The sequence below is a fragment of the Enoplosus armatus genome, chromosome 16 (assembly GCF_043641665.1).
Source record: "Enoplosus armatus isolate fEnoArm2 chromosome 16, fEnoArm2.hap1, whole genome shotgun sequence".
In the NCBI taxonomy this organism is placed as follows: Eukaryota; Metazoa; Chordata; class Actinopteri; order Centrarchiformes; family Enoplosidae; genus Enoplosus; species Enoplosus armatus.
In genome coordinates this window covers 16845911-16873228 of record NC_092195.1, presented here as the reverse complement: position 1 = coordinate 16873228, position 27318 = coordinate 16845911, and the positions used below count along the sequence as shown (strand labels likewise).

At 40.7% G+C, this 27318-nt stretch overlaps 2 protein-coding genes across 4 annotated transcripts; both read right to left on the bottom strand.

The window, feature by feature from the left end:
• Positions 1 to 753: 753 nt before the first annotated feature.
• LOC139298609 (four and a half LIM domains protein 3-like) lies at positions 754 to 18961 on the bottom strand. 2 transcript variants are annotated; one of them, XM_070921288.1, is made up of 6 exons: positions 18796 to 18961; positions 7349 to 7527; positions 4717 to 4894; positions 3573 to 3742; positions 2415 to 2601; positions 754 to 1415 (listed from the first exon to the last, which is right to left on the bottom strand). In XM_070921288.1, exons 2-6 carry the CDS (start codon positions 7502 to 7504, stop codon positions 1264 to 1266), a joined length of 843 nt encoding a protein of 280 aa, XP_070777389.1. In that variant the 5' UTR covers positions 7505 to 7527; positions 18796 to 18961; the 3' UTR covers positions 754 to 1263. The 2 variants fall into 2 exon arrangements, with proteins under 2 accessions (XP_070777389.1, XP_070777388.1); XM_070921287.1 differs by having other exon boundaries at positions 4720 to 4894.
• A 2699-nt stretch (positions 18962 to 21660) lies between these two features.
• On the bottom strand, positions 21661 to 27309 carry rragcb (Ras-related GTP binding Cb). 2 transcript variants are annotated; one of them, XM_070921607.1, is made up of 7 exons: positions 26805 to 27309; positions 25814 to 26017; positions 25519 to 25718; positions 23905 to 24019; positions 23669 to 23811; positions 23427 to 23575; positions 21661 to 22681 (listed from the first exon to the last, which is right to left on the bottom strand). In XM_070921607.1, the coding sequence occupies exons 1-7, from the start codon at positions 26982 to 26984 to the stop codon at positions 22539 to 22541; spliced, it is 1134 nt and encodes a 377-aa protein (XP_070777708.1). In that variant the 5' UTR covers positions 26985 to 27309; the 3' UTR covers positions 21661 to 22538. The 2 variants fall into 2 exon arrangements, with proteins under 2 accessions (XP_070777708.1, XP_070777709.1); XM_070921608.1 differs by having other exon boundaries at positions 25814 to 25915.
• Between the last annotated feature and the right edge of the window lie 9 nt (positions 27310 to 27318).

Sequence of the window (27318 nt, the reverse complement as noted above, 5' to 3'; positions counted from 1 at the left end):
GCATCTCCTTGTCAGCTGGTTTTCTGTTCCCTCCTCCTGACATGGACAGCAGCCTGGCACTGCCTCCATATAAACACAATCAGAGCAGATCAGTACAGAGGCTCCGATCTGTAAATATTTATGTAGATTATGTAAGTAATAGTAAGAGAAAGACTACCCACAGAAAAGCATCTTTGGGAAAACAGGGTAAGGGAACCTTGTCCCTGATTTATCTTTATTATTTTATAGTTTAAGATGAAAAAATGGTGACCCCCTGACATGTTTTCATTTTGTCCAGTACTTTGGTTTGTGACCTGCAAAACCTGACATTCGGCTTCTTTTACACTTTGTATTTGCTGCTAATTAGCAAATGTTAGCATGCTGACCCGCTAAACTAATATGGTGATCATGGTAAACCTTAAACCTGCTGAACATGCTGATGTTAAAGCACCACTGTGTCTAAGCGCAGCCTCACAGTGTCGCTAACATGGCTGGAAACTCTTAGTCGTGTTAGAGCCCCAAAAGGCCTAAAATTATGAGTAATTCACAAGAAAAAAAGATGGAAGGAAAGTCTGAAAAAATAAACACAAGTGTGGGCAGCAGGGAACCAATGCTGCAGAGGGATTTTATTTCCTCTGCTAACAATATGAGAGGTCTACAGGCTAACTGACACCCACTGTACATTATGAGATATAGCCTATTGTGTACGGTTTATAATGAATTTATACACCACCCTTTGTTTATGACATTTTTATTGCATGTACTCCAGTAAAGCTGAAAATAAAACAAGATACATACGTTTTTGCAACAAATAATTTTCAACAAGTAATGAGAAGAAGAAGGGCAGATTAGAAAAGCAGAAATGTTTGCCAAGTTTAGGTCATAACATTCAAATTTTGGTTCTATCTAGCACTCATGAAAGTGTTATAAAATGGTGCATTACCACCTTTATGAATGAACAAACAGTTTAATTAACAGGTTTACATGTATCTGTTTCTATTTTATTTAGTCTTTGATGTGCAAAACATATAAAATAAAGAAAAACAAAGTCGTACACACACGTCACAGGACATTTCTGCAGAATTTATACATACATTTCAATGTGCTAAAAGCTGACGAGAGATTTGAGTTGTAAATACTGAGCGTTGTATCAGCTTTACACTGGGAGTGAATTACTAATTTTGCAGTGTTCATGTGCAAGGCTGAGGTTTGGAAGTTTTTCTGCTGGTGTCAGCAGCGTTTGATATTTGCTGGTGCAGGTGTTGCAGGTATAGTTAGCGGTGGTCAGTCGTCGTTGTTGCAGTCCGTACACAGAATCTGGTCGCGGTCGGGGAAGAAGCCGGAGCCCACCAGGGACACGGAGCAGCGCGAACACTTAAAGCACGGCTGGTGCCACTGCCGGTCCTCAAAAGAGACGTACTTCCCATCTCCAAACCCTGTGAGACACAAACACAACACATGAGCAACTGATGAAGGAATGTTTTACTAGGGGTGGAAAATAGAGTTTAATAACAGCCTCGCAGCATTGCGGAAATAACATAAATGAATTCAAGATAACATCAGCAGTTGGCAGTAACAACAACAAAGCACTGCCAGTTCTGTCAACCTGCTGGTATTCTGGTTCATAACTGAGCTCAAAGGCATCTAATTCAAGTCCTCATTTAACTCTGGCATGTAAAGTTTCTTTGCCAATACTTTAAAGAGGTGAGATAAAGAGGATATTTGATTGTTTGTTGCTTAAAGCCACCATGTGTAGAGTTTTTATGTGATTATAGCATAACAAGTTATTATTATGTCGTTTGTGTCTCCAGGTTGGAGCTATCTACACACAGTGTCTTTTACCAGCAATAGCCAATTAATGTGTTTACATTGTGTAATTACCTCTCTATACGGTAGTTTTCATTGTTAGTGGCAGGGTCCGCCATTCCCAAGTGGGATTGAAAGTGCCTTCATACACATGAAGGTTTAACAGGAGGTTGTAGCATGTGATCCAGCGTTACTGTTTGTAATTTTAGTCATTGGTATCAGCCTCACTGTTTACTTTGTTCCTTAAGTTACTGCTGATGCAAACCAAACATTTTCTACTGCTGCTCGTTCACGTTAGAGGCATTCAGCTGATGAAACACAGCATGGCGTGGCTTTTATTGTGAAGTCATTTCTTTGGACAACAGGAAAGAAGTACACAACACAAGGAGAGGATGTATCCAAACATGCAAACCACACAGAAAGGATCACAGGCGAGATTTAAAACCGGAGTCACCTTACTGCCTACGCCTGTTTGTCGAAGGTAATTGTTTTGGCATTTTATGGATAGTAGATGGTCGAGACAGACAGGAATCACAGGGAGAAAATGGGAGATGATAAACAACAAAAAAATCCCCAGCCAGGATTGAACCTGTCGTGTTAACCAACAGACAACAGCTCTGTACACTGACCTGTGATGGCCGTGTTGCAGCCGGCGCACTTTTTGGCATACAGGCTGCTGAAACACTTGACACAGTACGGACTCTCCCCCTGCGAGGTGAAGGGTTGGCCAGCCAGCGGAGCTTTGCAGCCCGTGCAGAGAAAACACTCTTTGTGCCACACCTCGTCCTTGTAGGTCACCCCTCCTTTAGTCAGAGCCTGCAGGACACAAATCAATGAATGTATTAGTAAAATGTCACCAGTTGAGTTATGTTTTTTTTAGTGATGCCTGGCATACAAAGTTGTTACTGCTGTCACTGCTAACTCTTACTACTCAGTTCTTCTTGTGTAACCATGATTATCCTGATCTGACACCTGGCATTGTTTCGGCTGCGCTGCTTCTCCCCTTTTCCTCTTCTGCTCTCTAACACTAGGTGTGCCCCGTCATGACTCCTCACCTGGCCTGGGAAGGAAGTGCTTAAAAGCTCCTATGCCAGCATCAGAAGACAGAGGCTTCTGGCGTGGGGACTGCCAGTCTTGCTGCCTCTAAGCCGGGGATTTTGTGTTTTGACTTTGTGCCTTTTGGTTGTCTTGATTTAGTGTCTTGGTTGTTTGTCCATTTGTTAATAAATCCCATGGCTTTGGTTGTTTTAAAGGTGATTTCTCTGTGGTTGATTGGGTCAGAGAGAGTTTGTGTTCGCCCCACAGGGCCTCCCTAAGGGTGGGGCGTAACATGTCAGAATAGGCTAAATTGTCCGAATAAAACCAGACATGGCCTGTATTTCCTGATGTACTGTGGTAAATATATAAATGGACTGCCCACCAAAATGTTGTAAAAGAGCTCACAAACCCTCCAAAAGTTTAAAAAGAAAAGGAAATGGTGTCGTATTAGATCTAATTTATCCTCCTGCATCCAAAAAAACTTTTATGATCATTGTTAGCTGACTTGTGATGCATGTCATTCATGTTTTTTTTTTAAATATATATTTTTACAGGGCTCCACTCCACAATCAGACTGATCGGACTGATGGTTGAAGACATTTGAAGATTCCACCGTTGACATTTTATTGACTGAATGATCCATTGGAAAAGTTCTCGACAGACTGATCAATAATGAGAATAACTGTTTAATAATAATATTGTGTTGTATACATTATTGACCATCATGCTGCGTATGAGGCCCGGTTCACCTTTTTGCAGTGGCTGCACTGAGGAGCAAGCCTGCCCTCGTAGCACGGCACACAGTAGTAGTTGTTGTTGTCCGGGATGAAGGCCTCGGCCCCGATCGGCTTCTCACAGCCGTGACACGAGAAACAGTCCTCGTGCCACGAGGAGCCGCCATACTCCAACATCTTCGATCCTGTCGGAGGAAAAGAGTGGAAGGTGATGAGGATGGAAACTGACATGTCTGTGATTATTCGTTGATATCTTCCCTTACGTTTGCAAACCTGTGTCTCACTTCGGGCTTTCCTTTGATCTCAGCCCTACTGTGCAGCAGCTATAAGCCGGAATCTGATAGCGTTCACGCGAACACTCTGAGAAGATTCAGTGTGACGGCTGAACCTGTTCTCACACAGCCCTCCTGCACCGTACAATTACATCAGCTTATCTTGCATCAAAACAATCTGACAAGCTGTAACAAAGCAATGCTCTAGCTGGCACACACGACTGCACGGCATCCTAACGCTGCTTTTTATTTATTTTACAGTTTTAAACCATTTCATAAGTGTTTGTTTGTCCACTACCGTATACAGAAGAGCTTTGCTAAGAAACATGCTTCACTGCAGAGGTTTAGAAGTTAGGAGCCAGTCATGCTTATGAAATTGGACGTCAGATCCTTTAATCACTGGCCTTGTTTTACGACTTTTGGGGCCTGAAACGCAGCCCGAAGCCATGACGGTGTTTTGAACTTGGCTGCACTTTTAAGAAAACGGGGGAGACGGCAGCCGCTTTTAAAGGCATTCCAGGCTGAACAGAAACTGAAGAAAATGACTGCTCAGTTCAGAAAAGAACTGGTGAGTTATAATATCCCACAATACCCACAGGGCCGGGTAATTTTCAGTCACCCGACACCGCCGCTGCACTCGTGTCGTCACAGCGCCCTGAGCTGAAAACCCTGCTGGGAGATATTTTCAGCAGAGCAAGGAAACAATCATTCTGTCACATCTAAGCTGTCACACCCCTGATGACGAAAACTCATTAGGCTCTTTATCCCTGCAAAGACAGGGTGTGAACTTTTCTGACTATTTGAGTGATTACTCAAGGATCTGTCCCAAAGGAGGTTTGTGTTGTGTTGGGGGGGATAAAGGTGATACAGCGAGTCTTTATTGTCACTACCTGGCATGACTGTCTTGTCGCAGGCCACGCACTTAGAGGAAAACTCGTTGCAGTAGCAGTCGCTGCACACCAGCGCGTCTTCCTGGCTGGTGAAGGGCTCGTCTGCCAGAGAGCGGTCGCAGCGGAAACAGCGAAAACAGTGCGCGTGGTAATGTCTATCCTCATAGAAGAGCTCCTGGAGGAAGAGGAGAGGGGAGTGTCAAACACTGAGCATTCAGAGATGGGGAAACCAGTCAGGGTTGATGACCCTGTAATCACATTTTCTATATGATCAAAAGTATTTAAAAAAAACATTGTTGAAATGAAATGTTGTCCCATTTATTAGGGATACGGTATTTCTAAAATGTGGTAATTTTTCACAGGGAGATTAATACTCCAGTCAATACCTTGTTTGCCAAATGACATGAGATGATGTTCATTTTGTAAATTATCGTCCCATTTAGGGTAAAATAGACAATAAAGCAGGGTTTTAGGGCGTGGCTACCTTGTGATTGATCAATAAGGAGGCGTTTGGTAGCACTAAAAGACAGTCTAGGAGTCGACTGTTCATTTTTTCTGGTAAGTACATTTACAAGCTAACTTTGTTAGCAGTGATTTCACACAGTGTAGCCAGGAGCCAGGTGCAGTCGGGTAGCTGGTATAAGTGGGCGTGCATAGTGTCCTCGGGTTCTCAGAAAAACCAAGATGGCGACGGCCAAAGTGTCCTCAAACCAATGAGTAACGTCACAGTGGCTACGTCCACTTCTTTTATACAGTCTATGGTAAATACCTGTTTGTCGTCCAAAAACGATTAAAAACACATCAATAAGCCGCACCGTTGCACTGGGTGAAATATTCATTCATAGCAATGAACTTGGGCACTGTAGTTTATTTTGAGTGTATCCCACATACAACGTCCTGCTGCTGTAAATATTCACCAAATGTGTGTTAATCCGCACCTGTAAATAGTCCCCCAAAAAACACACTATTTACAGATGTTTGAGTGACGTTTGCTTGCAACTACAGTGCCCAGCTGTTCAAGGATATCCTTGAGCCTTTTTTTAAAATGAAAGTATATCTTTGTGACACATTTTTAAAGATTTATGTCTTCAGTAGGAACCAATGAGTCACAGACAGAGAAGACACTGACTAATGCATTGTTGGCTTTGGTCTTCTTATGGAAGACAAATATGAAAGAATGCCAGATTTATCCTTATGAATAATGTTGGAACTCAATTTACCCCAAACTAAGTAAATAAAAACACTTGACATGTTATTGTTCCTCACAAGGAGATTATCCATTTGCTGCCCCCCCGTCAGCTTTGAGGTCAGAGGTCACGGTCGACCACAGGATTTGGTTTCCTGCTCAAGGACACTTAAGTGTTTTGGATGTTTGCCGACATGGGAGTCTAAACCCAAAGTTTCCTACTTTCTACGACACCCTGCTGTCCTCCAAACAGCAGAGAGTTAGCAGAGCCATGAGAGAAGTTTTTGTGCATTCCCTTTTCTTCCTTGTTATTTTCTTAAAAATCAGAATAACCCACTTTGTGCCTTTTTTTCCCCTCACAGCTGTTTGTGTTCCAGTTCATCTGCAGTTCAAGCAAGCTCTGTGATAAATGGCTGCATTGAACGGTGGGTGAAAAACGTATTTTTGAGGCGTGGGGTTTCACAGTAAAAGACACAACTAAAGCAGAGGGACGGAGAAGGATGAAGGATGAATGCTGTTATGTCTTGTGCGGAGGAGGGACGGCCAAAGCAAGCAGAAACGTAATTTACTGCCAGTCCCTCACAGGGAGTCCATAATTCACGGGACACTGGTGGCCTCATGGCGTCTGTGTTTCCTTCAGGACAGGGTTTTTAATTTTCACTAACTAAGGCTTTTGGGCAGCTTAAAGGGGATTACAGACAATTTGGTTTTCTGTAAGTAGAGTTATGTTTTACAGAAATGCCGGCTGGTTTGAAAAAGCAGTTAGATCATAATGCAGTCAGACATGTACAATTTCAGTGGTGGAAGAATTACTCAGATCATTTACTCTAGTAAAAGTAGCAATACTACAATGTAAAAATACTTATAAAGTCCTGCATTCTAGGTATTATTTGAGTAAAAGTAACCAAGTATTATTATTTAAATGTAAGTACTTGTTATGGAGGCAGAATGGCCCCGGGTTACATCACTATATTCTTATATATTATTTTATTATTATTAGTGATGCATTAATATGTTGTAGCTGGTGAGTTAATTTTGAAAAACGCACTGAAACGATTACTTGATCAACATAAAATTAAATGGCAACTATTTTCATAATTGATTAACACATTTTTCAATGAAAATAAGAATTATTTGGTTTTCAGCAGAGGATTTTCTGCCTTTCCCTGTTTTAAATGATTATAAACTGAATATCTTTAGGTTTTGGACTGTTGGTCGAACAAAACAAGACATCTGAAGACGTCACCTTGGACTCTGGGAAACTGTGATGGGCATTTTCACTGTTTAATAGACCCAATGATGAATCGATTGAAAATAATCGTCAGATTAATCGACAAAATCAGTTCATATTTTAAATATAAAATCTTATATTTCCCTCTGAAATGTAGTTGAAGTATAAAACAGTACTTCGTTACTTTCTACCACTGTACTAGCTGAGCTCACCTTGGCGTTGTGACCGATGATTTCTTTACATTCCTGGCAGGTGTTGGCGTACAGGCGGTCGTAGCAGGGGATGCAGTGAGGCTTGTCCTCCACCTGAATGTATTTGCGTCCGCACAGGGACTCGTTGCAGTTTCTGCAGTCGAACCGGTCACTCATGATGTCTTTCTCGGGCTGACCTCCTGCAAAAAAGAGAATTCGCAGGCACAAGTTTAGTGTTTACTATCAGCAAGAAGACAACGGAGGAAGGAGGAGTGAGATTAGTGAGACTGGGAGAGAAAGCAGGAAGAAGGGAGGCAGACAGTTTTTGGATATATGGCTGGGAAATAAAGACCAACAGGAGAGAGACAAAAATGAGAGAAAAATAAATACATTTTAGAGCACTTTTCAAGATAGTGACAGACACATAGATAACTAAAAACACACTAAAGGAACAGGGTAGTTCAAGACATTAAATCAACAGTAAAAGCTGCTGTAAAAAGGTGATTTTTGAACACAGATTGGTGCAGTTATATAAGTGTTTGGGGATAGAGTTACACAGGGAGGGGGGCAGCTATGGAGAAGGCCCTGTCACCCCAGTTTCTGGAGAGTGGGAACAGGAGGTTGGCGTCAGGGGGACGGAGGCTGTGGGAGGGAGGGTGGCGGTGGAGAAGGTCTGTGAGGTAGGAGGGCTTTGTGAGTGAAGAGAAACAACCTTGAATTGAATCCATTGTGGGACAGGGAGCCGGTGCAGGTTCTCTAGGACAGAGGTGATGTGGTCACAGGACCAGGACCAGTACTGGTGTTTATTTAGGATTTTGGATTGATGTACCATAAAGGATGCTATTGCAGTAGTCAAGTCTGGATGTGATGAAAGTATGGATCAAAGATTCAGCAGCAGAAAAGGAGAGGGATGGGCGGAGACAAGCTATATGTTTGAAGTGGGTTTTGGTAATGAGATTTGCGTGGTGTTCAAAAGAGAGGCTGCTGTCGTAAACAACTCCAAAGTTGTGTGGGGAGGGAAAGAGTGGAGTTATCGATGGTGAGGCGGGAGTTGTGAGTGGTTTTAGTGAGGGATTTGGGACCGATGATGATCATGTCGCATTTATTACAGTTTAGTTTGAGAAAGTCAGCTTGCATCGATGATTTAATTTGCAGCTGTTCAGGGTGGAGTGAGCAGCAGTGATGATAGATTTAGTGGAGATGTAGAGCTGGACATCATCGGCGTAGCAGCGTAAGTGGAGACAATGATGACGGATGAAGAGGAGAGGACCGAACACTGAACCCTGGGGGACGCCTTGGACCAGAGGAGTGGTGGAGGAGGGGCAGTCGATGATGAACTGTTGTCTGTCTGTGAGATATGACTTTAGTGGTGAAACTGCTCTACAGAATCATTTTCAATCCCATTTGGATTAAAACTTGGTTTACTGGAAGACGTCACACTGTAGTTAACGGTTAAATATTGTTCTTAAATGTTCCACGTCCAGAAAGTTTTCCCTGCAAGCAGAGAAAGGGCTGAGTGTACACTTTAGCTCAGTTATGGCTGATTTATTGTAAATGATATAACTTCTTCTCCTCTTTCATCATTACTCACTAATACGTGAAAGCTTGTAATGTCTGGCTCTCCCTCCCCCTCATTCTTGCACGAAACCCCCTGCGGTGGTTTGGCATTTAGAAAGAACAACTAAACAATATTAATTGTTTGGAGCTGAACTGTAACAGCGTTCTCTATTTCAAAGGCTCGCTCGAGGGCTTTTTTCATCTGTGTTTGGCCTGCGTTTAAGGGCAATTTCACCTTTTGTCCATAACTTTCTCTCGAATGCAGAACTTTCTCTCGTTATCAGCAACAAAAAGACTTGTGATTCCATCCATGTTTTATTGCTGCAACTTTTCTACCCCAGTCACTTTACATAGAGCGCTTTACAGATTTAACTTCTTAATTTTACCACAATAAGACTTCCTCTTTTGTTTCAGAGTGGTTTGACTTCACAGAAACTGATTCTAAACTACAAACAAATTCAACATCTCCCAGGACACTTTTTAATTTCAGCAGGATTTCCTCCAAAAGCACAACTTTGTCCAGTTTTTAAGTAGACCGTAGTTTCTCATAAAAAATCTTTTATTAGGGTTGATTGTGTCTCAAATCTCAATTGCCTCTTCATGCTCGTCAAGATTTTTATGTCTTGCTTGCCTGGGTGCGTTACACTAAACACAAAATCCCACAGGGAAAACGGGAAAATTAACTTCAGTTTATCTTCGAGCATATCTTTGTCATCATACTGACCCTGAAGATGTGTAAATAGTGAATTTTCAGCTCATCAGTGACCCAACAAGCCCTCAGAGAAGAAGAAGGAGAAGATTTAGGATAAATGTGACTCAAAGGAGATGTTTTTGGTGAGTCATGAGTGTAATTGAAAACCACATGTCAGCAAGCAAGAAATAAGAATGAGAAAACAACAGTGTCCAAAATGACAATACTCAGCAAGCATGGTTTTGTCATAATTTGTGGGTCAAAAGATGTCGACGTGTCTAGTTTAAAACTGGGCTACATTTGCAATGTTTATTTATATAACTGTTGTTTCAACAAAAAGAGCAAAAAATAGTTTTATATAACTGTCACTTTTCAACCAAGTTTATCCCAAATTTATGCTTGCTGCTCAAAAACATTGAAGAGGCGGCGGACTACCTTGAGAAGTAGCCTACTGTATGTTCCTTACTTAATTTAGATAAAAGACTAGATTGACAGCTCGTGGAGAAGAGGAAGGACAGGTGGCACATAGACAATAACACCATCCCATCCCACTATTATTACTGAACACGGGAAGGCATTAGGAAAGGTCTCTAGAGTTTGGGTATATGTTCATGCTCAGGATCACAACGTCTGGAACATTTACAAAGGCAGACACTGAAATATTTCTCTTGGAAACTTATTGTTTATAATTTTCCGCCCTATTTTGGGCACAGAGTGGCTTTGACATGTTTCTATAATGTCCGAAAAAAAAGAGGAGGTGGGTTCAACAAAGTGCAGCTGAGAAACCGTGTGGCTTTGAAATCTCTCTAAGGGATCGAGGAATGAGCCGACCCCCGCCCCCCTTCTCCTCCTCCTCCTCCTCTCCTCAGAGGTGGAAGACGTCACCGGCTCAGTTGAAAACATGAGAGGACCCAGAGCTCGGTGAAAACGAATGAAGGCCACTTGCTGTGGTTTTGTTATGAAGCTGGTAAGAATTAAACGTCGCTCATGATGAAGGTTTCCCGCTCCACAAAGCTGGATTTTACAGGTACTGCGCTTCATGCTCTGCAACCTCCGAGTATTTGCATCTGGTTGGTTAAGGAGCCGTCTTGCAGGCGCAGTTTACATTCCTCGTGTCTGACTGCTATCAAACATTTTGTTTCTAATAACCAATGATGCAGCAATTTTCAGATAAACATAAAAAAGATAAACACAGTCTGCTCTCAGTCATGCTGCCAGAAGCAGAAACTCCCTCTCCTCCACAGTTTAGCGTTCATTTAGAGACCTTTTCTCCTAATGCCATGTTAGCACGACACTGAGGACATCCCTCATGCATCCCTCCCTGCAGATAACAGCACTGCTTCCTCTTGAAGGGCATCAAGCTAGGTCAACAAAACAAGGAGGAAAACCGAACTGAGACGAAACATCACATCCTATGTCTGTTTTCTGTCAGATTGCTGTCTGGGTGGGGAAATCAGCCCAACTTCCCTCCTAATATGTCTAAAGAGGTTTGGGTTTCTATTCTCGTCTGTCCATGTCTGCGATGAATGCAGTGATAGAACAATGGTTTTCCTTCCGGACATAGTCTTCCTGGTTTTGAGCTTTATGTTTCTCTTCCTGAGCCACAACATCTGCGAGCACATTCTGTGGTCTCCAGCTGTTGTCTATCATCAAATTCTCCTTTCAGCATCCAATAGGGAATTCTTCCGGTGCCAAAACACAACGGCATCTAATTAAAATCAATCATTGTTGAAACCAATATTTTATGGCTCCTATTGAACAGTCCATTGTAACTTTATGGTCAGCTACACAATCGGCAAATACAGTAAGACTCATGCTGTAGAAACAGTGAAGTAAGAAACAGTGCATTGAGTATTGAGCAGAACCAGGGGGAGATTAGCTCAGTTTAGCATAAAAACTGAAAGCTGAAAACCTTTAGTCTGGCTCTGCCCAAAGTTAAAAAAGCCTAAACTTACTTATTAACATGTAACATCTCCTATGTTTAATCCACACACAAACACAAATGTAAAAACGACAGTGTGTGGTTTTAGGGGGGGTTACATGCTGCAACTATTTCTTGGCGAACAACATGACTTCCCAGAGTTTCCTTGACTTAATTTGTGAACTTTAGAGGTGCTGGTAGGTGGACTTTGGACACAGCCAGGCTAGCTGTTTATCCCCGTTTGTAGTCTTTATGCTAAGCTAAGCTAATCACCTCCTGGCTCAGCTCATGAGAGTCGTATCAATCTTCTCATCTAACTCTCAGCAAGAAAGCAGATAAGTGTATTTCCCAAAATGTCAAATGTCAAAACTATTTCTTTAATGAATGAAAAATGTCACTGGCCAATTGACCTCAAACTTTTAGCATTTTTAATATAGTTTTTGAATACTGTATACTTGAATTTCCTATCTGAATTTGAGTAATATATATACATATATATATTGTAAATTAAGTTTTTGAAATTGCACAACTTACAGCTTAAAGTCAGGTAGATGATTTTCAAAGTAAATTATGTCTATGTGTGCTAGACATTATTTGCTTCCATACATCTCGCTTTAAGGTCACAAGTGACCGCAAATAAACATCTGGAAAGCATCTGTTCATTGGACCTTCACACCATCAGACAGTGTAAAACACTGACTCACATCGTCACATGTAGTCTTGCTTAAGGGACATTCACTTTACTCTACAGGTGTCCTCTTGGACCGCACCCAAGAAACAAACAGTCATCCATCCCGTCCAAGTACACTCTCACTCTATAGTAGCACGGCTGCTGAAACTATTTAAGCCTACAATTCACCTTGATGTGTGGACACATTGAATTCTTCACTGATACACCGCCTGTCCCGGTGAGAGATTTACTGGAGTCACTTGGCTCTGAGCGTTTTGTAGTGGCGGCCAAATGGCAACTGTCTCCCAGGATCAGCCACCGGGCCTCCTGTCTCATGTCCCTTCATGGCTCGCTGCTGTTTTACTCCCCAACAACCTGACAGTTTCTTACGACCGGAGCCAGGAGCTCTGCGAGCCACGAGAGCTGCTGCTGGGTGTCAGTGTTTATTTTCCCAGTGAAGGAATTTAGATTTGTGTCTGAGGTTTACAAACCAGATTATTCCATGATGAAAACCGCTGTCACACGTTATAAAATTTAGTGGAACAAATATGAAGGTAAGTGTTAAATCTGTCACAGCCACATAGTACGAATTCATGCATTATAAAACAGCCTCAGTGCCTTTTTTGGGGCGACGTCATTACATTCCCTCTCTGGAACAGGCACCTGAATGTGATTCTTTCTAATGCTTGAGCTTACAATCACTGCTTTCTCCTTTACTGTAACACCTACTAAAGAACTGAGACTGTTTGGGGGGTTAAAACAACTAACAAAGTGTGTTTGTAGCCATGATGGCGGCGTGGCTCTATGAATGGCAATCCCAGTCGATTGGTTGATCCCTGACTCAGAGATTCCAACAACTATTTGATGGATTGTTATGATATTTTGATATATTTAGGATGAATTGTAACACTTCAGCCTTATACCTGCTAAATATCAGCATGTTCATGGTCATTGTGAGCATGTTAGCCTGCTAATGTTAGCAATTAGCTCAAAGCACCGCTGGGTCTAATGCTACACTCACGTTATTCTGATTTGGAAGCATTCGCACATTATTCCAATGGTTAACCTTGTAGACATACCATGTAAATAGCCTCAATTAGCTACTTTTGCAGTTTTTGGTTCTTTAACAAGTGAAATCAGATGCAAACTATGTATAGCTCATTGTAGTAGAGTTCATATTGGGTTTTCTTTGGATGTACATGCCTGAGATGGTGGCTTTGTAGCCGTGTTGACTTGGAAATACCACTCAGAGGTTAACGTGAATATTTTTTTCCGATTTTGTTGCGCATAATTACGGTCCACAAGATATGCCGTGAACATGGCATAAGTGCGTGGCTGTATATTTCTCGTCATGTTTTCCTAATGCTTTAACTTACTATCACTGCTTTCTCTTTTGCTGTAATACAAAATAAACTATGGGTGCACATTCAGTTAAAACAGGACAGCGTGTAACAAAGTTGTTTTTTTAATTGCCACCCCGCTTTACTGTTCATTCCCCCTGAAATGGATTTGGGTACTTTAACGGCCTCCGGAGCTCAGAACAGTCCTCATATTGTGTGACTCCTGGGTTGCATAACCTGGATTTGGGGAGGTGAATGAGAATATTGACAGCGGCTCAATACTGTGAAGAACATGCTAACAACAGCGGCGCCCTGCAGCATTGGAGGAACAGTGACACCCTCATGGTTACATCTATAAAGTGTTAACAGAAAAAAAAAAAGAAAAACAAGACTGGTCTCTTACGGCTGTCAGATGACTGTGCTCCCTTTCATCCACAGTACAAAGGAGCTCAATGTGGCGTGGCTTCCTGCAGATCACAAGGCCAGTTTCAGCCGCACGCACACAAATCAACATGAACACACATTGTACATTTTGTTGTCGCCGATTAAAGATCTCGTCGGGATGAATTGCTTCTTGCTGTTTTAAACAATGACGATGATCTGAGATACTGAGTTGGCTGATCTGTGACATTATCTTGGCTACTACTGACGTGAAAAACAGCTGCAGCTTCTGAGGTGAAATCCTTATAAGGTCGAATCAGTGTCAAAGATTCAGCTGTGTCGTTGAACATGAGACTGCGCTTTAATTTATATGATCATGTCGTTAATTATTGTTTTTCATTCTGAAGTGTCATTTAATATTAATTATACTAATACTAATTACACATAATCTCTCATATTAAGCCTATATCATAGAATATAAAGTAAAAGTAGAGTACGTCTCTGCCCTATTTTTGTTTCTGATTGAAGATCTCGTCAGGATGAATCGCTCCTTGCTGTTTTAAACACTGATGTTATTGTGCTAACTTTAACTTCATGTCATCTTTTGGGAGAAATCTGTTCCTTCATGCTGAATTTCACTAAAACCATAATAAGATCAGTATCATTGGACATTAATGACACATAACCTGTAACACTAAGCCTATGACATTAGGGAACGAAGCACCTTTAGAGACAGAGGACGTGTCTGGCTTTGTTTTATGAGTCTCCAGCTGGCAGTTTGTTTATCCAGCGAAACAATGAGGACTGCAGCTGCAGTTTCGGCTCTGCTGCTGTCGACTAAACTGACAAACAGATCTCAGTCAGACAACAAGTAAACAAGTCACCGCCGTGCAAATCACACAGGGAACTGAAGCAATAGTCCCCGACTCTGTGGGTCAGGACCCCCATCAGGGTTCGCGAGATGATTACTGAGGTACAAAGATCTCAGATTTCTGTGTAGTTTTACCTAATCTGACCTTTAAAATGCTTTACTTTATGGCTCTACAATTTCCTAATTTCAAACATATATATATATATATATATATGTATTAATATTGGGGGCAAAATATGAATTTCCCTCCCAGAAAAACCTAATCTAAAATCTTATCGCATGATCTTCTTGAGTGGTTTGAGTAACTCTGAGAAAACTCTATCCGCAGAGGAAGGCCGTGAAATGTGGTTAAAAGCTTTGTTGAATTATATGCTTGCCTGTAGTCACAATTCCCCATTTTTGCATGTGCTGCTGACCTGAAATTAATTGCAATTAATTAATTGAAAGTGTACCAACCCTATAATTTGTACCAAATTATAGCATTCTTTCCAGGAAATTTCTAGTGACCGATTCAGTAATTACAGACCTGTGACAAGGGGTCAAAAGTAAACGTTACTTGGGGTTAGATGCAAAAAGGTTCTTGGAATCACTGAACTTAAGTACATATAGCTGTGCATGAACATCTTCAGCCATACCAGCAGTTCTGTGAGGCTCTACTTTGAGCTAAATGCTAACGTCAGCTGCTAACATGGTCAACATGACAACGCTAACATGCTGTTATCATCTTTACCATGTTCACCATGTTAGCTTGGTGTGTTAGCATGCGGGAATGTCATTAGTTTTGCAGGTATTTGGTCACAAAATTGGAATTGGACAAATATGTCTTGTTTTTTTTTTACCTGATGCTGGTGCTAGAAAGAAAGTCCAAGATCATTAGGATTGATCCTGAATGCCTGTACAGAATTTCATACCAATACATCCAATAATTGTTGAGATATTTCAGTCTGGACAAAAGTGGCGGACTGACCAATAGACTGGCATTACCATCCTGAGCCAAGCGCTGGCTAAAAATATATTTGAAACGTCTAAATGTTCCTGTGAATGACAAAAGAATAAAAGAAGAAAGGAGGATTAAAAAGATTATAATCAAGTGTGGTCATGAAGTCTCTAAAATCTTTAGTGAAGTTACTTTTGGCAACGTAGTTGTTGCACTTGGATTATACTTGCAGGCGAACGCTGACCAATGCAAATAAACAGTCGGCCTGACCTTAAATACCAACAACTATTATCCAAAACAAATACACAAGTAAGTGGTGTTTGTTTTCTGAGAGACTGAGCTTGCTGTCTCTGTTTCATGCGTGCTGCTGGATTTATTTGACTTTAATTCTGAGCTTCATCTTTGTGCTGGAGAGCTTCATAAAGGCCGAGGGTTAGTTTCAGCCTCAATCCATTGACAAGTCAGTGTTATCAAGTTAAAATCAAACTTTTACACCCGCAGAAAATACAGATTTAGAAAACACTCCAAACTAAAAGGACTTTGCTTTCTTAGATGAGAAGATTGATACTACTCTTGTGTCTGTACGGTAAAAATTAAGCTACAGCCAGCAGCCGGTTAGCTTAGCTTAGCATAAAGAGTCATCTACCAAGACCTATAAGGCTCACTGATTAACGCATTGTATGTCCGAACAAAAACAGAAATGTGAACATTTTGGTTTTAGAGGGAGTTGACTCCAGGCAGTCACTGCACCAAGAAACAGTTTCAGCATATAACACCACAAACTGTTGTTTTTATGTTCTTCTGTTTGTGTACGCATTAAACGTGCAAGATAAAACATATTCATTGGTAAACTTAAGGCAAGTTTTTGGACTCTGCCCAGATATTTCCCTTTGCTTTCAGTCTTTAAGCATACTCTGGCTTCATATGTATTTCTCTTTTATTCAGATGACGTTTCGGCCCTCAGGCCTTCTTCGAGATCAACAATCATAGTAGGACACAGTGGTATGTTATATGGGCCACACCCTACAACACATCTGATGGTGATTAGGTAATCATGTTCCACCATTAGGGTGAGAAAAAAACAATAAAGAGGCCTTCAGCGAATCAAAGTCAAAGTCTAGTTCCAGTGATCAGCACCTCGCTACGGCCCGAAATTAAACTAATCGCCTGCTGGCTCCAGCTTCATACCCCATGCACTATTTCTTGGAAATGTTCCCGGCCAAGAAAGACTTGAGTTTTTGCTTTGATTTAAAAAAAAAAAACCCAAGATATAACATGTTAATTCAGTGGTTCTGCCTGTGGACAAATCCAAGCTAGCTAGCTGTTTCCCCTCGTTTCAAGGCTTTACGCTAGCTAGCTTAGCTGCTGCTGCCTCCAGCATCGTATTTTGTGAGAGAGGTATCAATCTTCTCGTCTAACTCTCAGTAAGAAAGCAAATCAAAATCCCAAAATGTTGAACTACGCCTTTATAACTCTTCCCAGGCTGTACAGCTAAGAAATGGGAAATGGAAAAGACAGCGATGTGAGGTGAGACTGACTCATGATGAGACTCTCTGTCTTAATGACCGTCCGTCACTTGACAATCCCACATCATCTCCCTGTAACCGTTTTATTTGTCTCTGGCTCGTCTCCAGTGATTGTCGACCTTCGCCCAGCGCAAGAATTTCAGAGGAATGTGACTGTGGTCAAAACGTGGCAAAACCGTGCGGTTCCAACTCTGAGAAGAAGAAGAAGAAGAAGAAGAAGGAAAAAGAGGCATTTTTCTTCCGCCCTCTGTTTTCTAAAAAAAGACAAAAGTCAGGAATTCCTTTCTGTGTGAAACAGAAAATAATGCACCCCCCGCCCCCACACACACACATTTCTTCAGGGGGGTGAATGCAACCAGAGCTGGATTGTTTAAATGAATGTATTAATTTACCCAAATGGATTGGAACATGATGGTGGTATTATGGGGATGGTGTGCGGTGATGGAAACTATGAGCGGTGCTGGAGGGGGTGGGGGGTGGTGGGTGGGGGGGTTTGCTGAGTCTCCAGAAGAAAATTTGTAATCTGAAGGAGACGTGACATCACTCTAACTCAACAAGACTGAATGGCTTGTTAACATGCCTCCAAATAAAAAAAAAATAAAAAAAAGGGACGTATTAAGTTTTCATTCTCAAGATGTGAAGCCGTATTTTGTGCCTCCGAGTTGATTCAAGACTTTAAAGCGAAGGATTATTTCCTGAAAGGTCTCCTTGTTCTTCTTCTCATACATCCTACTTGAAAAACGGGGCCGCAGCACTTATTCACAGTATCAGTTACTCACTTTGGACCCTGTTCAGGCCCCCCAACCCCCAATAACATCCACTATTTCCTCACTCTAAAGAAAGAACATCCTTTCTGGATCCTGGATGCTGGGGGGGGGGGGGGGGGGGGGGGGGTCAAATATTTGGCATGTGATTAAAATGATGCTTTCAATAAAGTTTGTTAATTTGGCAAATATTGTCTTTATTGTTAATAAATCATTTACTAAAGCTCTGAAGATCAATTTTAAGTCATTAATGAGAACACATTTGGGGTTGCCAGGTTGTGAAAAGTCCCACTTTCAGGTGTTTATCCTTTCGATTTGGTAATGATGTAGATATAAATGTTGGTGTGTTATTAATAAATGCTCGAGATTCTCAGTTTCTAATAAGCACTTAAGTCCGCAGCTATAAATGCTATTAACTCATTAATACATGGACTTAGCCCAGATTCTCTACAGCACTTTTCTAGAAATAAGAAATCAAATCTATAAAGCTTTAGTAATTTACCATTTATTAGTATTTACCACTTTAAACCCTTTATAAAGGAAACCTCATTCGAGCGTGGTATCATTCATTTTATGTTTAACTAAAAAGATTTTCAAAACGTATGTGATGCTTCAATAATGCCTAATGTTTTGCGCCAGGTGAAGACAGGTGAGGATCTGTGCGTCCCTCAGCGGAGCAGACGTCAATGCTTTAGGAGATTGCACCAATGCAAACTCACAATAACACACTTCAAATCCACGTATCTACTGTTTCACATTACAGAACTCTTAGTTGTGCCAATCGTCTAAATCGTCTAAATGTGAACGTACCTCTCTTTTGCGCATCAGCAGCCTCTGGAGATGCTCTCAGGAGACTCCTTCCCTGCAGGATCTGAGCAGTTTGTCCGCTCGTGCTGCTCTGGAGTATAAAATGACAGGTAATTAAATCCTCCGTGGACTCCTGCGAGCTGAAAACTGACGGGTTTCCACTGACAGAAGCATCTGTGTCTGGTGCGTAAAACCAAACCATTCCGCCAAACACCGCCCCTTTCTCCCTCCGTCTGTCTCTCCGCTCCCTCCGTCTGTCTTTCACCTTGTGGGGAGTTCAAGCTGAGAGAAGGTAGACTCAAGTGTGTGGTTTTTGGGTGTAACTGAATATTTTAAATACATAGTAGACGTTCGGCTTCCAGCTGCTGATGTAAACCACTTTATTATCTCTCTAAATGGAAAATCCCTATAATAATCCCAAATAAACCCTGTAATAAAATAGGAGCTATTTAATGTGCTCTGCAGCATTTTAATCTCACGTCGCCATGAAGGTAAAATGGGGACTTTGAAACACAATTAATATGTAAGAGAATAATATTTGCTGATATTTGTACAGCATCGTTTTAAATTAATTGTTTCCTTCATGGTAACACTTTATTTTAACCTCCCCGATTTAGCATTTATAAGCAGTATACATAATAAACTATACATCTAATGTGGTTGTAAGCAGATATGAGGATTTTCTTAACTGTTTATTATTGTAACTATTTATACACATGAACAATCTTACAGCATGTTATAAAGAATTTATTAACTGTTTACACATGTTATAAAGTATGTATTAACCGTTTATACACATGAACAATCTTACAGCGCGTTATAAAGCATTTATTAACGTTTATACATGTTATAAAGCATTTATTAACTGTTTATACACGTTATAAAGTATGTATTAACCGTTTATACACATGAACAATCTTACAGCGTGTAATAAAGCATTTATTAACGTTTATACATGTTATAAAGCATGTATTAACCGTTTATACACATGAACAATCTTACAGCGTGTTATAAAGCATTTATTAACGTTTATACATGTTATAAAGCATTTATTAACTGTTTATACACATTATAAAGTATGTATTAACCGTTTATACACATGAACAATCTTACAGCGTGTAATAAAGCATTTATTAACGTTTATACATGTTATAAAGCATGTATTAACCGTTTATACACATGAACAATCTTACAGCGTGTTATAAAGCATTTATTAATGTTTATACATGTTATAAAGCATTTATTTACGTTTATACACGTTATAAAGCATGTATTAACCGCTTATACACATGAACAATCTTACAGCGTGTTATAAAGCATTTATTACTTAATTTACTTAATTCAAAGTCCACTTACTGGATTTCCCTCTGGGGCTTTCAGTCGCATCTTGTGGCTTTCATCAACGCATGGAGAGGAAGTTGGCTGAGTGGTAATGAGAGTGAAGAAATTAATGCATTTAACATTTTAATTAATATTATAAATACATACATATATACTTCACATTTCATATCATTAAAAATGTGTTACGTCTGTTTACAACTACATGATAATGTGTAATAGTCTGTTATAAACGATGTATTAATTACTAATATACTGCTTACGAAGACTAAATGAGGGTTAAAATACATTTTTACCACATGGTATCATTTCTCTGCACAGTTACCATCCATCATACATGGATGAGGATGCTCCACACTGTACACTCTATATCGTCTTTCACTCTCAAGTCGAGTGTCTTCTGAGTTTTCTCAGCTACACAAACTTTTTTGTGGTCAAGAGCAAACTGCCGGGTCCCTGAGAGCAAGATATCATTTTCTCTCTCATTGACCTCCATTTTCCACAGTGGTGAGCAGGAGGTCTGGGGACGATTAGAGGCTTCAGCTGTGGCTCCATCCTGCCACTACCCATTAAGTCAGGATGTACGATACATGTGTATATGATGTGATGGAGGCTTTTCATTCACGTGTGTGGCATTTTTAAGCTTATTAGCAGGACCTGTTGATGTGCTGCTAGGTCTCAGGCTTTGTTGAAGATATTAACTTATTTGAATTATTGCCGAAGCATGAGTGAGGGTGAAATTTCATCCTGAAATGTCAAATATTTACATGTAAATATGCTGCCATCTGCTGTTCAAGCCTGTTAGTTACAACCATAACTTTACTTAGTACATACTCACATTACATTATTGTCTCTTAAACCATGTTCATACTATGGAAGCCCAACTCTGCCACTTTAGTTTAGTATTTTTTCATTAATTCATTCATTAAGTGTTTTTTTTTTCACAATTATGAATTGTAATGGAAAAAAATAGATTTCAAATGAACTGTATCTACTAATTTGATTGGAGGTAATGCCTCAAAAGTTGCTCATAATTATATGTTAATAAATAATTGTATATTTCCTAATTTATTAGGAACCGTGTTGTTTCAGGAACTGTTTCAGTTTCTCATAATTACAAGATACTTCATAAATATGAGAAACTTTTATGAGTTTTTTCATATATGTAGAAATATTTCTACTAATATTTTTCTTGGGGAGAAATATAACTTCATAAAAAAAAACATATTTAACTAACATCGTATCTCTTAGTTATGACTTGAAAAATATATATATCAAAATTATGACATTATCTAACACCTTTCTCAAAATTAATTCATTGGGAGAAAAAATAACATAATAAAAAGTAGATATTTAACTAAGAAATTTCATATTTACGACAAAGTTTCGCATATGATAAATCAGAAATTATCATTGTTATATTAAGATACTAAATATGAGGAAAAGCAGCTCAGAATGAGAGAAATTCCCAAAACGGCAGAAATGTGCTTCAATATTAAAGTTAATTAACAATTAAGCATGACTCAGAAAATAAGAAACGTATTTTATTAAAGAATTATGTACAATAATTAAAAACAAATCCTCAAGGTCGCTGAAATATTATTCAAAAGAAGCAAAACAACTGCTACAAACTGAATCTCTGAAGTAAATTTGGTCAAAACGTTCATGTCGGCCGGCGTGGCAGCTCGTCCGAGAGAAAAAGCATCAGTTTTTTCCAGACTCCATTAAGACCAACGTGTTGATCAACCGAGGCTCTAATGGTGTAACTGGCACAGTTCTGGTCTGTGGAGATCCTGAGCAGAGTCGCATGAGTCATTATCAACAGAAAACACACAGTGGAACAAACACTGTGCTTCTCTTTTTCGTACTGGGGATTAAATCCACTTACGGCACTCAATATTTCAAGGTGCAACGAGCAGGAGCGTGAGAGAAGTTTGTCCTGCTGTAGAGTGTAAAGTTTAGTTCCTGGAAAACACAGTTTGAGCCAGGTGTTTGACGACAAGCACTTAAACTGGATCAGAAGTCTCTTTTATGTTGCAGAGGACACAGAATCAAGTGGCCAAGAAGGTAAACATAGCTGACATTTACATCGATAAATGCAGTGCAGAAAGTAGGAACCTCTGTTGAGTTTTTTGGCATATTTCACCTGTAATACTAGACAGATGGATTTCTGAAGAATACATTTCTTGTCAAACAAGGTGGATCAGAATTAGATGCCGGTTTGTCTCTGCAGGAAGTCCAGTTCATCAGCTGCAGCTCAGCTTCTCTAAATGATTCACATTCAGTCGCACTGGAAAAAAGGCAACATCTGTTTGACCAGAGGCACGTGTGCTTTCATATTATTTCTCCACATCGTGCCACCTCGCTGCCAAACAATTGCGCTCGTCCCTCGTCTCATCTTTGCACCTTTAAACAGCGCTTCCGTTCAGTGCGGCGTACTGCAGGCCAGTCAGGTTGGTGCCGGACGAGCTGACGTCTTGTGGCGAAGCGCCGACTTCAAACACTTCGTGGATGGCTTTTCGGAAGCAATGAAAATTGTACTCTATCAAACCTGCAAAGAGAACAAATAAGTTATTTAAAAGCATTTAATATCAAACGTGACAGAGCTTTTTTGCAATGTAAAAGCTGAATTTAAATGTGACAACGCTGTAGCATTGTCATCTGATCTCAGTCCACACTGAAACAGCAAAACAATAATAGGATAATTGTTAAAGGGTTTGACATTTTGGGAAATACAAACTCTCACGTTTGTACATTAAATATGAAGGTACAGCCAGCAGCAGGTTAGCTTAGCCTAGCATAAAGACTGGAGACAGCTAGCCTCGCTCTGTCCAAAGGTAACAAAATCCACCTACCAGCAGCTCTAAAGCTCACTAATTAACACGTTATATCCATACACGTGTACGTTTTACGGGGGTTATGTGCCGGACTATTTCTTGGCTGGTTGCCTGGCAACTTCACGGTAACAACTACACAATGAAACATACATGTAACAGGAAGTTGTCTTCTTAATTTCATACTTTTCCAAAATCTCTCAGTCTTCCCCGTTAACACCAAAACATCTGGCCAGAAGTTTCAGAGTGTGACCTTTCTCAAGTAGTTGAGTGTTTTAGGTGAGTACAGAAAGCCAAATCAGAGAGAAAATGATGTGTTTTTAAAATTTAGCGGGCTTAGAGTGGATGTTTACTTTGAGTTGGCAGCTTCACACTTCAATCCGACATTAAGGACATCCTGTTGAATCAAACCACTGTCTAATAATGCCACCGGAAGTGTTTATACAATCTAAAATTGCACACCTTTCCTCTCGAAGCTCTCCTCTCTGAGGATGCAGACGAGCGCGAGGAACTTTGTGACCTCTTTCAAATAAAGCACCGTGGTGTTGTTGAGCTTGATGATAGCCAAAGACTCCTTGTCGTAGGCACAGCCGCCGCCATCCTCCATCAGTCTGCCGAGCAGGAGAAGACAGAAAGGCACCTTTAAAACTGCAGGATACAATCATTGCCAACTCTTAAAACAAATACGGTATAACTCTTCTCACCCGTAAATGCAGGAAACATCAATGACGACGTCTATCATATCGCAGCAGAGTTCGTAGGACTGCATGTCCACAGGGGAGCTGTCTGTGGCGATGTAAATCTTGCTAACAACGTCGAACAGGAAGGCTTTCTCAATCCCAGAATGCTGCAAAACACGAAGGGTGTTAATACCAGAGGGTACAAATAGGACACACTTCCTTCTGTAGTTATACAAAGCAACACAAAGGAAACTACATACAGATATGAAAATGTTCAAAAGGTTCTCCAACGTCGGTAACTGAGGAATGAGCTTCTGGACGACTTTACTGAAGGCCTCGAATATGGAGTGGTCGTAGATGCTGGTTAGGTAGAAGCTGAGGAGGGAAAGCAGAAGAGGAGGGTTAAGACACAACAACAATACAGGGTCACCAAACAAGTTAAGACAAAAGTCTCAGATCAAACTCTACAGGACAAGTGATGTCATGTCTGCTTACTGTGACGATGAAACAATAAACCGATTCAACCGTTCCACGGTGATTTACCGATTAGCATGTTTAACTTGATTGGTAGAAGAAACAGCTCCATTTGTTAGATGTGTTATACAACATTGAGGTACGTCTTAACGCTGCATTCACTAATTTTTGACCACTTGAGGGAAGTAGGACAAGCTTAAAACACTGACATATTATCGCAGTTGTTAAGTTGAACGATTTTCCTATTTACACATCAAATCTGGCGACCTGACAAATCTTGAGTGTAATATTCACTCTCCTTTTTCTCTCTGCTCCCTAAATGTTGATGTTTCGAATCATCAGTCGAGAAGCCCTCAAGTCCACTTTTCTCGGTCGAATCACTGCTATTTTTTTGGTGTGTCATTGTACACAAAGCAAAGAAAGAGCAACAGTCTTATCTGAAAATGACCTAACCACAACACTAACTGTGATGGAAACTGAGAGCAGTGTGACTCGTTTCTGTTCACTGCTGTGATGCTGAATGCAGTGAAGCCAGCTAAATTACTTCTCAGCCAGACGCTGGTACAACCTCCTCTACTGCAGCAGCCCGGCAGTAGAGACGCTCCGTGGGGCGATAGGATTTTATAACTGAACTGTGACCAGGACGCTCACTTTTTACTTCTCTGACTGTGTTTTCACAGTGAGTAAAATATAAGACTCAAGCTGTTACAGGAGTTTATTGCGGGGCAGCGGCTCTGCACGTGTGCTGGACTGGACTGTAACTAGTTGTGAATACTGTGTTTCTCATAATCGTAGGTAAGGTGTAGTGAAGAAAAAACGAAAAATATCTATAGATAAGAAAAAGCATGGGCCACAAGCACATAGCAAATTAAAGTACTTAAGTATTAAATATTTGGCTCTTTAGCTGCTAGTCGCAAGTTTTCTCCCTGAAAAGAGCGGCCTGCTGCTGCTGGAAACGAGGCCAGAAAACCAAAACAACATGATAAAAGAAGTTCAAATGCTCTGTAGAGCCGAGAGAAACTGCAGAGTTGGGAGGTAACTCTCTGTGTGTTTGTCACTATGAGGAACATCTGTCACGTTCACACAGTTTGTACACACCATTGTTAATATAAAAACATTTATAAGTGCAGCTTAACACACAAAAAAAAAAGACGGAAAAGGATATCAGGTTGGTTAGAGCAACTCTCTTTAAGTAGGGCAAAAAGGCTGAATTCACATGTCTTAATTATGAGGTGGGATAGTCTTTTCTACAGCTGTGATTTAGTCTTTTCAATGCATTAAACAACTCTGAGTAACACTTATATTCTGCAGTTTGTTTGCTCAGTCATCCCTCTCTTTGTTGGTGTGACCTGCAGCTCTCAGTATCTTGAAGAGGTTAAAGTATCACGTCAGACGCTCACCTGAGGTGAAGCTTCTCCAGGCTGGCATCTGCCAGATCGTCGTTGGCCCTCTGATGAATGTCTCTTTGTGTTTCTATCTTGTGGTCATCCGACAGGCCGTCCACTTTATGGATGAACACCTCAAAGTTGATGTCTGGATTCACTTTGTAGGCTCTAGATACGGTGAGATGTAACCGCACGAGAGCCTCGACGTAGTCATCCTGACAACAGGAAAATGTGACGTGTTAATTAATCTCACACAGGAAGCCTTTAAAACCCATAATGTAAGCTTCTGTTCAAACTAATGTCACCCTACCTGAGCATCAATGACAAAGATCAAAGCGCCGGTTCCCTTGAAGATCATCTCACTGTCAAACGTGGGGTCGAAGAAGTCCACCTGGCCAGGAAAGTCCCAGATCTGGAAGTTGACGAAGGAGCTGCTGGAGATGTCGTCCTTGTAGATTTTGTTGGTGCTCTCGAGGAACAGCGTCTCATTGGGTGACATCTTGTGGAATACAACCTGGTCAGAGGCACATAAGGATTATTGTTTCGGTCCAGTGTTGTCAGTTTCAATGCCATTCAGTCTTCATTCTCTACATTTTGTCTGTATATTCAACACCTATTTCATGTCTGTCCATCCTGGAAGACGGATCTTTCCTCTGTTTCGTTTTTTTTTTTTTTTTTACATAAACACATAACAACAACAATTCTGACCAAAACATGTACTTAGTGAGACTTTTTAGAGTTGATAATTTGTCATTGCTCTCTGGTTACCAGCCGTCTTGACACTTATCAGCCAACATATATACCGATCGACATATCTGTGATAAGATGAATCAGCCTGGCTGGTTTATCAGTTGGGCTTCAAAATACACAGATGTCATGATAAAGAACCGTATTTTGGTCATAATTACAGTCAGCAGCCAGTCCAGGAAGCTAAAACGAATGCAGTATAATACATCATGAGGGTTATACTGTTCAGCTTTTGGTGAAACTGTTTTACAGCAGTGTTGATACAACTTTATAGTAGATTTGGTTGCTGTTGAACTTTATCACAAATACTTCACCTCTCAGTGTAACACAATAACATTCAAAAGCAACAAAACTACAGCCTCCAAAATGATCATGAAGTTGAATCGACACCTCTGTAAAACAGTTTCAACCTTCATAAAAGGTGGGATTTAAAGCAGGACTGTTGTATTAGCTCCAGCTAGGTGTACATTACATATTATATTCATATATTTCCCAGTCATGTAACTAAGGTGTTTTAGGTTAATTCGGTGGTGGTGTGTTTTAGGTTAACTTACCTTCTGGATAGATGACTTGCCACTCCGCCTCAGTCCCATCAGCAGTATTCTCGGTTTGTCAGCTGATGTGGAGCTCTCCTCCATGTCGGGCTCCTCCACCCCATAGCCAAAACTTTTGGGAAACGACCCCACAACATCGTAACTCCCCGTCAACGCAGGGTCCTCATACTGTATAGACATCCTGTTCTTTACCACCTGGCCTGCTCTCTCGCTTCCTCTCTTAGTTACGCTCTCCTTAAAGCCGGCCAGTATTTTCACTTTTAGTTAACTGGCTAAAGAATCCGTACAGGAATGTTGTTGTCGATTGATTTCACAACGAGCTAGCATGGCAAGCTAATTAGCTAGCAGCTGGAGCGCGGTGTTTATATGTTAAAAAGCCACGTCGGGCCGTGGCGTGTCCACGTGTGGTTTTAAACAAAAGTTACCAAGATGTAAAATAACCAGAACATCGGCACAGATGTGATTAAATCAGACTAGAAGACAGAGGCAGGATTACTAAACAAAAACGCTTGTC